This window comes from Pangasianodon hypophthalmus, chromosome 23 (assembly GCF_027358585.1).
Source record: "Pangasianodon hypophthalmus isolate fPanHyp1 chromosome 23, fPanHyp1.pri, whole genome shotgun sequence".
In the NCBI taxonomy this organism is placed as follows: Eukaryota; Metazoa; Chordata; class Actinopteri; order Siluriformes; family Pangasiidae; genus Pangasianodon; species Pangasianodon hypophthalmus.
The window spans coordinates 3504020-3516232 of NC_069732.1; the positions used below are offsets into that span (position 1 = coordinate 3504020).

The window sequence follows — 12213 nt, forward strand, 5'->3', positions numbered from 1 at the left end:
AGAGAAAGGGGAGTGTATGTGGGTCAAAATTGGTATATTAAATTCACATTCTACACAAACAGGAAGTGTAACTATGACAGAACTATGAAAAAATTACTGAATTTTTTGGTTTAATTCTTATGTGTAATAGCCAAAAGTGAGACTTATGGTTTGTTTTAATTATATTTTAATGAAATGATTTTTCTGTTAAATTTCACTTTTGACATTTATTCATGAATATAAAAATGTCTTTATGCACTTCATAAAAAAATAAATATCAAAAAAATATTTTAGAAACAAAGCATGACAAAACTGTACCTTGTCTAGATAGTTGACAAGGGGGCGTGGCTTTCACGGCTATCAGGGAATGTGGTTATCAGGGGCATGATTATTAGGGCGTGGCTATGAGGGGCATGGTTATCAGTGGGAGTAGTTAGTTGTCGTGGTGCATGGTTATCAGTGGAGGTAGATCTCAGGGAGTGGGGTTATCAGGGATATAGTTATCAGGGGGTGTGGTTATCAGGGGGTGTGGTTATCAGGGGGTGTGGTTATCAGGGATATAGTTATCAGGAGGGTGTGGTTATCAGGAGGGTGTGGTTATCAGGGGGTGTGGTTATCAGGGATATAGTTATCAGGGGGTGTGGTTATCAGGGGGTGTGGTTATCAGGGATATAGTTATCAGGAGGGTGTGGTTATCAGGGGGTGTGGTTATCAGGGATATAGTTATCAGGAGGGTGTGGTTATCAGGAGGGTGTGGTTATCAGGGATATAGTTATCAGGGGGTGTGGTTATCAGGGGGTATGGTTATCAGGGGGTGTGGTTATCAGGGATATAGTTATCAGGAGGGTGTGGTTATCAGGGGGTGTGGTTATCAGGGATATAGTTATCAGGAGGGTGTGGTTATCAGGGGGTGTGGTTATCAGGGAGTGTGGTTATCAGGGATATAGTTATCAGGAGGGTGTGGTTATCAGGGATATAGTTATCAGGAGGGTGTGGTTATCAGGGATATAGTTATCAGGAGGGTGTGGTTATCAGGGATATAGTTATCAGGAGGGTGTGGTTATCAGGGAGTGTGGTTATCAGGGAGTGTGATTATCAGGGATATAGTTATCAGGAGGGTGTGGTTATCAGGGGGTGTGGTTATCAGGGAGTGTGGTTATCAGGGAGTGTGGTTATCAGGGTGTGGTTATCAGTGGGGGTAGATATCAGGGGGTGTGGTTATCAGGGAGTGTGGTTGTCAGGGATACAGTTATCAGGGGGTGTGGTTATCAAGATTCATGCTTATTGGGGGCGGGGCTATCAGTTATAAGTGGGAGTAGTTATTGGGGTTGTGGTTATCAGGGGGGTGTGGTTGTAACTTCTCATATCGAACTATTTTATGTCATTATGGCCCTATTTAATATTTAATCTTTTCTAGCCAGGCTTGGTCTCTAGGTTAGATTTGTTATTCTCAGTGATGCAGGTGAAATAGAGATTGGTGTAACTCTGGTGATGAGAAGGTTGTTTGTCTTCACTGTAGCATTCACTGGAGGGAGAAAATCACAAAATTTTGAGTTGCTTGTGTGACATTACTGTGTGCAGTGACAGTTAAAGTGGGACATTGTGTAGCGGTCAACGCCCCAAACATTCACAGGCATTTATTTATGGTTACATTGCAACGCTGGAATATTGGCACTGAAATACTTCTGATTAAACGCCTCATAAATCTCCTGATATTTACTCACTAACTAACATTTTTTTCACTGACGCTTTGCGACTTTTTCACCCAACTTGCGACCTGATTGGTTCGGATGTAAAAAAAAAAAAAAAAAAAAAGGGAAAATGAAGGATAACATTTGATGTCAAGACGTCAATCTGCTATTTTCTGAAAGGTATCTTTTCTCAGCTTTAGACGCTCTGTTGTGACTAAAAAGTGCAGACTGCAGAGCTTTTTATAAGCAGACACTTCCCACAGGGTTACCTGAAAAACACGCGCAGGAGGCTGAGAGAAAACCTCCAGAAGCAGTCTGAGAGCATCTATCTGTCTCACTCCTTCTTCCTTACTCTTCTAATTCTACACTATACACATCCTTATTGTTCTCACTGAAATCAGACCATCCCATAATAACATTAAGTATTCATTTACTTTTTATCTTAATTGAGGTTTGTACTCAGAAAAAAAGGGCAAAAAATTTTTTTTCTGTCTTTTTCCTCAAAATGGATGTCATTGGGGTGTGGATTATTCAGCGTCTGTGCTGTAGATAACGTCTGTGTGTGCGTGTGTGTGTGTGAGAGAAGCTTCTGTCAGTTTCCCGCGCCACTCAGCTAATCCAGTGGTGATGGAGGAGAAAGCGACAGCGGCCTGCGGGGCCCAGAACGCAGATAAAGATGAAGCCTGATAAAGAAAAAGACACTGGAGGACAGAGATTAGTCAGAGACGCTCGCTAGCTGGATGCAGGAGACTCGGGGGAAATAACAGCGGCCTGGGTAGATGGGTCTATCGAGTCTGCGCACATGTGTGTGTGCGTGTGTGTGCATATGTAAGCAAGAACGGGTCTGTAAGCACATTTAGTATGTGCGTCTGGGCAGGTGTGTGTGTGTGTGTGTGTGTGTGCATATGTAAGCAAGATGGGTCTGTAAGCACATTTAGTTTGTGCGTCTGGGCAGGTGTGTGTATGTGTTTGTAAGCATAATTTTGCATTTTAAATGTAATTGGTTATAGTAGCATTGGCGCTGATAAACGAGTGCATTGTAGAGGGATTCTGGTTGCTTGGCGAGTGTTTACACTTGGCTAAAATGTGTCTCTTTTGAATTGAATTCTGTATTAAATGTGTCTTGGATGCATTCACACCTGTATCATGCTGTTCCTAATGTCTATCTAGGATCTAATCCTAATATCCACATTGCATGAAACGTACAGGTATAAACGCAATTTTGCAACAAGCTGTGTTGAAATACACATGGGGGAAAAAAAAAAATGTTAAAGTGATGCTCCTCAGGTATCATGTTGCTACAGTGATGCAAACAAAGTTTTGCATACTATATGGCCAAAAGTTTGCGTACACCTGCCATCACACCTATATGTGCTTGTTGAACATCTTATTCCAGATTTATTCCCCCTGTGTTTACTGTTATAATGAGCTCCACTCTTCTGGGAAGGTTTTCCACTAGATGTTGGAGCGTGGCTGTGGGGATTTGTGTTCATTCAGCTACAAGAGCATTAGTGAGGTCAGGCGCTGATGTTGGTGAGGAGGTCTGGGGTTCAGTCGGTGTTCCAGTTCATCCCAAAGGTGTTCAGTGGGGTTGAGGTCAGGGCTCTGTGCAGGACACTCGAGTTCTTCCACTCCAACCTTCACACACCATGTCTTCATGGAGCTCGCTTTGTGCACAGGGGCATCGTCATGCTGGAGCAGGTTTCAGCCTCTTAGCTCCAGTGAAGGAAAATTGTAATGCTGCAGCACACAAAGACATTCTATACAACTGTGTGCTTCCAACTTTGTGCCAACAGTTTGGGGAAGAAGCACATATGGGTGTGATGGTCAGGGGTGCACATACTTTTGGCCGTATAGGCTTCATATATACCACGACCCTGACAGGATAAAGTGCTTACTGAAAATGAATGAACCTAATAGCAAGAAGCCATAATAATTCTCTGTGCAGTTATGTGACAGCCCTAGTTACTGGTGGTGCTGTCAATGTGCTGATGTGCTGCTAATGTGTTAGGCCCCGAGTCACAATATACTGTACATTCTGTTCGGGTCTGTGTTGTCCACATAGGAAATTTGCCTCGGCTCACTCAGATAATCAGACAATCAACACCAAAACCATTTTTTTTAGAAATGAAAAAGTGATTTATAAAATGAGAATTTATGATAATAATATAATAATTTGTGAGGTGTTGTGAGTTAGATGATCGTGTAATAGTAATTCACAGTCAGTGCTGTGGAATTTGCAGGAATTTGTACACGTGTCATAAGCCAACCGTAAAACATCAAACATCATCGCAAGCCAAGTTTAGGCACAAAAGAAGTCTGACTGCATTGTGACAGACAGGAGACAGCAACCAATTTAAGAGAGAGAGCATGAACGAGTAAACAAATGGGAGTGAGTGTCAGTGAGAGCTGATGGAGTTTTCTCTTTTTTCTTGCTAATCAGTTGATGCAGTTAGATTTATTTGTTCTTTAATTTGGTGGGAAGCTGGCGAATGATAGATGATCCTTGTTGTGGAATTTGTATTGTTGTATTGTTGTGAGCTAGAGAACTCATGACAGACGACTAGTCACAGGAGGTGTTTGTTTGTGTTTATGTATTTCAAACTTGGTTATATCTGATGAGATTGAGGAATCCAGGGCATCTGCTTACACAGTGTGTATATTTATTGCTCTGTGTTTCGACTAGCGTGATAACATTATCCATCCCATGCCCATCATGTGTAACTGGTTGCAGAACAAAATACACCGATTGGAAAATAAAAATGCCCAGAGAATACAGACCATGTAGTACACATGCACACAGAGGGAAGGGTTTTGGTGTATTTTAGCTAGAGTTATTGGGATAGCTCATCCTGAGAGAAGCTGCTCAAATTCATGTTAATAGTCATGTTAATAATAATAGAATGATGTAGATTCCTTACATCATGCTCTACATTGCACTGTGTGAGTGTTCGGGCATTTCTATAACGCAGTGATACCTGTTAATTGCGGTGATGGTTGTCTTGATTACAATAGTGTGTGTGTGTGTGTGTGTTTGTGTGTGTGTGTGGAAAGAACGAGAGAGAGAGAGAGTGTAAGTTCTTGTGCATGTGTGAGTCTGCATGGGTGTGATTTTCAATACTTGAATGTGTACATATCTGTGTGTGTGTGTGTGTGTGTGTGTGTGTGTGCGATTGCGCTCCTGCAGTGAGGCTGTGTGGGCTCAGTGTAATAGTTTAATCACTAGCCAGAGGTGTGGATCTGTGTGTTCGCTCCATAGGAGAGCTGAGAAAACACGGCTGCACACTGACAGGTGCTAATCCCCCTGTGTGTGTGTGTGTGTGTGTGTGCATGTAAATGTGTGTGTAAATGTACAAAGTCTTGTTGGAGAAGTGTCTAAACAATTAAACTTAAATCCTTCCACAAATGTATCTGCAATCTGCATGTGAAATATTGTGCTTAGTTACAGTGGTGTTGGGGGTGGTAACTGAAGTCCAGTCAGTTACTGGGGCACTTGGGCAGGAAGTGGGGTCCGATTAGTTGCTGTGCAATTGGTTGGGAACTGTGCTCCAACTGGTTAGCGGCAGGAAGTTTGAATGGTTACAGTGACACTGGGTGGGAACTGTGGTCAAACTGTTTCCGGTGGAATTGGGGGGCAGGAAGTGGGTCAGATTGGTTACAGTGGCAGTGGGGCAGGAAGTGGGCATTGAATGGTTACAGAGACATCGGTGAAGGAAATCTGGTACAATTGTATGCAGGTTACTGGGACTGGGGGGCAGGAAGTTGCATTTGAATGGCATTGGCGAAAGGAACTGTGTTCCAGTTGGTTAAAGTGGCATCAGGGGCAAAAATATTGTCTGTTGTGGTCCACTGGTATTGGTGTGGGAACTATATAACTACAGTCTGACTGGTCACAATGTTCTTGGGGGAGGAAACCGTGGTCTGACTAGTACCAGTGACATTAGGGCTCGTTACGTTGGAATTGGGATCAGGAACTATTGTTCCATGTAGTCCATTGACTACAGTGGTTTTGGGGGCAGGAACTACATAACTGCACTCTGATTAGTCTCAGTGGGTGTGGAAAGTTCAGTCCAAAGGTTACAGTGGTATTACAGGTAAGAACTTTGGATTGTTTAAAGGTGCGCTAGGGCAGAATTGCAGATTAGTTGTAGTGGCATTGGGGCAGCCCTGGGGGTAGGATCTATGTTTCAAATGATCTCAGCAGCATTGGGCTCTACAGCAGTGACCCCATCATTTATGATGGCATTTTGGGTAGGAGCTATTGTACAACTGTGTAGTGGGCAGGACCAACAAAACTACACTGGTCTGATTGGTCACAGTGTCACTGGGGACAGAAACTGCAGTCAGACTTGGGGTTGGGAAGTGAAATTCAGTTGGTTACAGTGGCACTAGTTGCTGAAATGGGTTTTTTGGATTATTTCGAACCAAAGGTTGAATCAGGAGTGTGTGTGTATGTGTGAATTGCGAGGGTTGTGAGGAATTGCATTGTTGACTTGAAGGATGTTGGCAGATATGAGCAACAGCTGTCATGTCTATAACTCATGAAAAAAAGTCTTGTGGGAAAAGTTGTGGAGAAAATCTTTTGTAAACAAAACGAGAACTTTTCGTGTCAGTGCAGATCTGTGTTGACGTGACTCTGTAGCGTGCGTACGGCTCAGCGCCGAGTCCTCAGCACCAGCACGTCTCTGCGTGGTGTGTGATGCAGTCTCTGTCACACACATGCTCCCTCCCTCCTTGGCTTTCTTCTTCCGCCAGCACTCGGTAAGTGATTTTCCTGTGCCGCCGGCTGAGGCTTTGCAGGGGGAAGAGGATTTAATGTAGCGTGGAGGCAGGCAGCTGGGGGAATCACGGGAGCGTGTGTGAGAGAGCGGCGGGACGAGTGCCTGACATTTGAAGACTGAGAGGAAGCTGAAGAATCCTGAGCAGCACAGGGGGGTGAAGGACTTTACCTTGACCCTGATGGTGAAAAATGACTCCTCGTATGTTTCGTTTTACCTTGATGTTACTTTTGTGCTAATCTTTTTTATCCTTTGGTTATAAGTGGTAGATCTGGTAAACGGAATGGGACCAATTTTAAACACCCAATTTGTAGTACCACATAGTGGCTAAAAAGATTTCATGCATGTACGCATATTAAATAAGATATTTAGCATTTATTTTATCTCAATCCTACTGGTTAAAAATGTTACACAAGCACATAATGTTCATTGGTTCAGTAGATGCAGGGTGTAGCTGTATTTACATCTGGGGCAGAATGTGGTGTCCCTTTGGTTACAGTGGCATTTGGGATGGTTGCAGTGGTGTCAGGGAAAGGAAGTGAGGTCCAACTGGATACAGGGACATTGGAGGTGTGGAATGTGGTCCAATTCAATTGGTTACAGGTGCACTGTGGCAGGAACTGTGATCCAATTGGTTACAGGTGCACTGTGGCAGGAACTGTGGTCCAATTGGTTACAGGGGTATCGGGGGCAAGAACTGTGGTCTGGTTGGTTACAGAGGTATTGGGGACGGGAACTGTGGTCCAATTGGTTACAGGGGCACTGGGGACGGAAGCTGTGGTCCAGCTGGTTAGAGTGGTATTGGGGGCAGACACTATGGTCCAGTTGGTTGCTGTGGTTACAGAATGATCAGTCATTTATTAGTTGAAGGATGTTGGGCTTAAACTACTAAAGGGATGAATCTCAGCACCACAGAGGTCTCACCTCATTGGCATTTATACACTCCACTGGACTGCGTCAGTCTTCTTAAAGTATATCATGTCAAGTCTATATGTTTGCCATGGACCTTTTATTTTTCAACTTGCTGCCATCTTTGTGCTCTGATGCTTTTGTGAAGCTCTCATCCTTGACCTCCTGTCTTTCAGTGCGTTGTAAAGCTTGGCCGGTTCACGGTGAGCTAACCTCAACATCAATGCACAGCCTGAACAAATTTAGCACCATGGACAGTTCCCGAGATACACTCACTCTCTGCTTCCTTTTGTCCACCAGTCAGTGCAGCCGGCCGGCAGCCATTTTGTGCCATTTTGCAAGGCCATGTCTGAAAGCCGAGGCTTTCTGAAAGCTCTCGTGTGCAGATAGAGCACAGCACTCGGCGCCTCTCTCAGGCCCACTCAGCCGAGCGCAGCGATTAACCCAGCCGCACCTCTTTCCACGGCACACAGCTCTCTGCTTCTGTTCCCTCCGGCTAGCACTCTCACTTTTTGTCTCGCTCTGTCTCACTTGTTCTCTTTTCATTTTCTCTCTCTCTCTCTTACTTTGTGCTCTTTTGATCTCTCCTTCTGCTTCTTTTTCCATCTCTTTCTGTCATTCCTTATCTCCCAAATTTTTTTCTGCTAACACCACTAACCACTTTGTCCTTCCATTGTCTTTCCCGTGTTTTCTCTCCTCCTTTTTCTCGCTGGTCTGAGAGAAACAAAGTTCTCGCACGAAGTTGCTCTTTGCTAATATAACTGAATGTAACTGAAGAGTAACTAATATTAAGAAAACTTACATGATCATTGTTTCCCTGTTGCCGTGGTAGCTCATTACCCTCACTCTTTCCTTGTTACCTCGGTCTAGGTTGTCTGTTTAAACCTTCTGGTTTTCCTTTGTTCCTTTGTTGTAGGGATTGTTGTAAGCTATTTAGATTTCTCCGTTGGCTTTATCAAACAAAGTCAGGTCAACATGATCAGTATACATAAAAAACCCTGCAGAGGAATATAAAACTGCAGAGCAACCCCTCAATAAGTCGATTCTAACATCGCTGCTGATCGGCAGTTCCAAATTATCCCCATTTATACTCCATTGACAGCAAATCCATGTGCAAATCCAGCTACCAGTCCTCCACCTTAATTTCTATTGTAATGTTCAATTGCTAATGTGGCTAGCCAGTTTATTGACCTACTTTCACAAACATGGCAACTGTCTGGATGTAAAATGTCTGACTGTAAAATTCAGGGCTGGCTAATGGCTAAGCTACTCTAATGCACTCAATCAAAAATGTATCTCAGCCTTCCAGAAGTCCCACCCACTGGAAACGTGCGGCATATGATTGGCCGGTTCCGCTGTCCTAACCAGTGTGTGATCTTACTTCTTAGCTGGATTATCTGACCAAAACGATGTGCTCTGAGATTATTTGCAATGTGCTTATGATGGTTCTCTGGCAGACCAACATTACAGACATATAGTCGTCAATCCGCATTTTGAAGGCCTAGAAAGCCCTGAAGTGTAAGAGGGATGTGTAGGAAAAGATTGCTAGCTAATCGGCTAATTAGCAGCTTGTATAAATCAACACACTCAGCTAAAGTCTGACAGGGCTACTACACAAGCATGACCTCTGGCTATATGAAGCTCAGTTGACAACATCAAGTTTTATTTCATTCCCTGCCGTCTCTCTGTGGTTACACTCAAACATTCACAGTGCATTATGGGTAATATACACAGTGCCTCAGCCACTGAGACTGCACCGTATAAACATCATAGTTCCTGTTTTTGTTTTGTTTTTTTTTCTTTTTCCCTCTATATCAGTTGCTTTGGCCTGGATGCAGTGAGTTTTCAAGTCTCGTTTTATCCTACTTTTCTTCTTACTTTGTCCTTTTCTTCACTCTTTATCTACACGTTTCTCGTCTCCTGCAGCTTGCAGCTCTCTTCTGTCTCGCTACTCTTCTGGCCTGAATAAAGCATGTTGATGACTCTTTTTCATCTTTTCTCTCTCTACCTCTCATCTCCTCTCCTTTCCACTCCTCTCTGTTGTCTATTTTCTGCTAACGCAGCACATCCCTGCCTCTTTCTCTTGTTTGTATTGTATTGTATCCTTTCTCCTGCTCTGTGTTTTCACACTTGGCTCAAACACGCAGGACTGAATGCTTGATCCTGGGCTCGTCTGGAGGAAAAGTGTCATCATCGCAGGTTTCATTTACAAAGAGGAATTCCTACTAAAACAATTTTCTTTCTTACTCCACTGTGTGCAGCGTCTTTGCAAAATGGGGCACAATTTGTACATCCCTTAGTTCTAATCCATTCATCATCCTGGTCAGGGTCACGGAGGATCCAGAGATGGGAAACCTTCTTAGTTTCATTATAGAAAATAACGTGACGTCTTTACGTGAAGGGAAATTTCATTAAAACTGCACTGTCTTGTACCTTCCTGTCACACGTAGATCTTGTCAAATTTTAATCAGTGCACTGTACACTGAAAAATATGAACCTTCTCTGTTAACATCATTGTTTCAGTTGAGAAAAACAAACCAAAAAAAAATCACTTGCAACAAGTTGATGCAATTCTTTTTAGTTTTATCCAAGGTTTCTTTTTTGCCCTGTAGAGCAGGGGTGTACAGATTCTCTGTTCTGTTTTTGTCACATGCATCAGGTGTTGAGGGCAAAGCCAAGACACTTTTTTTTAACAACAAAGCAAAACTTGTATGAGAGCATGACATCATTACATGGTAACATGCGGTGAGAGAAGGGACACAACTTTACAAAGCAATAACAATCCCGAGAAGAATCAAAACCGTAAAACACGGAACACGGGGATGCAGGCTTAGTAAACACACTTACACACTGAACGAGACTTCGTAAAGATACAAACACAGAGAAGGGTATAATTAGAACGCTTATCAAAACCTAAACTAAAAGCAGATGGACACAATCAGGATACACACAAATGGCGAAAAGGGGGTGGAAACAGAACCAGGAAGTGAAAACAACACAAATGTCACAAGAAATTTCTGAACAGAGCATGTTGCGCTGGGAAATGTGCTATGCACTGAGGGGATTCGTGACATACACCATAAAGCATTTTTATTTCTAAATGTCAAATGCTTATTTTAACACATTTGTATTTTATCACTTGCGCTATGTGCATAAACTCAGTGGAGACATCATGGCTAATGAAAATTCTGCCCCACCCTGTTGTACTACAACTACAGCAAGCTGCTCGGACTCCATTTTGGGACGGCGATGTACAGTATACCGACCTCAAGCTTGTCATTGTGAAACCTTGTGATATTTATCACAGATCCCTCAAGATGAAAGCTTGATCTGCACTTGGTCATGTTGTGTACTCACTGCTACAGGATCACTGATCGTTAGCGATAAATACAGAGGTGCCAATGTTAAAGTTCAGCCATAGCATTTGTGGTTTTTGACTCCTCGCTACAGAAATACAGGAGACACCTGAAAAGTCGGCTTTTCTGCTTTCTCAGCTAAGCAAGCGGTCAGGCCAAACTCGAATAAAACTCGCTCAACTGAAAAGCAGATTCACTGAAGGGGAAAGGACGTGGCACCTAAACGAGATGTGTTTGCCTCTGGTAGCAATTACTTTTGCTTAGGTGAATTTTGAATTGTGGTATAAATTCATGAGGTATAAATTCATGGGCTGTGGTGTCTTTACATGGTTGAAAAAAATGGAAGAGCTCGTTTTAAGAACTCATATTAAGTAATGCTCACTCCAGATGTTTGTCTTGCTGTTTCACTACAGCTGTGGACATTGGTTAGTTTTTTCTGTGCTGAAATTCTGTTTTTTTTCTCCCTGACCTTCTGGATTTTTTTTATTAGCAATGTTAGCACCTCTAGGAAGAGGCAACAGGGTGGCTTTTGTGTTGGAGAGGAACAAGCTTTTTCCTCTTTCCTGTCTGCACAGCACACACTCCTCTCCTAACCCGCTCGTAATGTCAGCACGTGACTCTCTCTGTCTCTAATTTCTCACTTTGGCACATTCTCTCGTCCTTACCTTCTCTTTTTCGTCTCTTTCTCTGCAGCATTAAGTCGTTCCATGATGCCTTTTGGCTTGATGAGGAGGGAGCTGGCGTGTGAGGGTTACCCCATCGAGCTCCGCTGCCCGGGCAGCGACGTCATCATGATCGAGACGGCCAACTACGGACGGACCGACGACAAGATCTGTGACGCCGACCCTTTCCAGATGGAGAACGTGCAGTGCTACCTGCCTGATGCCTTCAAGATCATGTCACAGAGGTACGCAGGAGTGTGTGTGTGTGTGTCTGTGGGTGTATATGTGTGTGGGAGAATGCTGGTATAGGGCAAACTATCAAACCTTTTCAAGAGCTGACCCACGTTACCACTTGGTAAGAAACAAAAATAACAACAATCTTAGAAATTTACAAATTACTATAAAAGCTTTAGTATCTTTCATATGTAACACACACAGACGCTGTTTTAGACAACAGAGACATGCAAAACGAGGTAATGAACAGTGTTATCCATCTGAGATACCTTCAGGGGGCTTTCATACCTACCTTGTTTGGTGCAGATGTGTTAACTTGTTTTCCCGATCTCATTTTCTCCCAGTTTGGTCAATTTGCCAGTTCCCACTCATTAGCCAGCTCTCCATGTCACACGACATCTTCCAGCTGTGGAGTCTAAAGCACACGCTTCCTCCGAGACACGCCAAGCCATCACATCTTGTTTTATAACTGAACACTCGGAAGATAGCGTTAATTGCCCTCATCTGCATACATGAGCTCACAGATATCCACCATTGGTTAGTGTCGCTCTGATTGACAGGAGAGAGTAATGCCATCCCTTTGCTCTCTTGGTGGCCTGGTCGC

The 12213-nt window shown here is 43.4% G+C and overlaps 1 protein-coding gene across 3 annotated transcripts in view; it reads left to right on the plus strand.

The window, feature by feature from the left end:
- Positions 1–12213, plus strand: part of adgrl1a (adhesion G protein-coupled receptor L1a) — a 216086-nt gene that overhangs the window by 98344 nt on the left and 105529 nt on the right. For all 3 annotated transcript variants that reach the window (XM_053228276.1, XM_053228277.1, XM_053228278.1), the window contains exon 3: positions 11407–11620. In XM_053228276.1, the coding sequence (XP_053084251.1) occupies positions 11407–11620 (214 nt within the window). The remainder of the gene's footprint in view (positions 1–11406; positions 11621–12213) is intronic.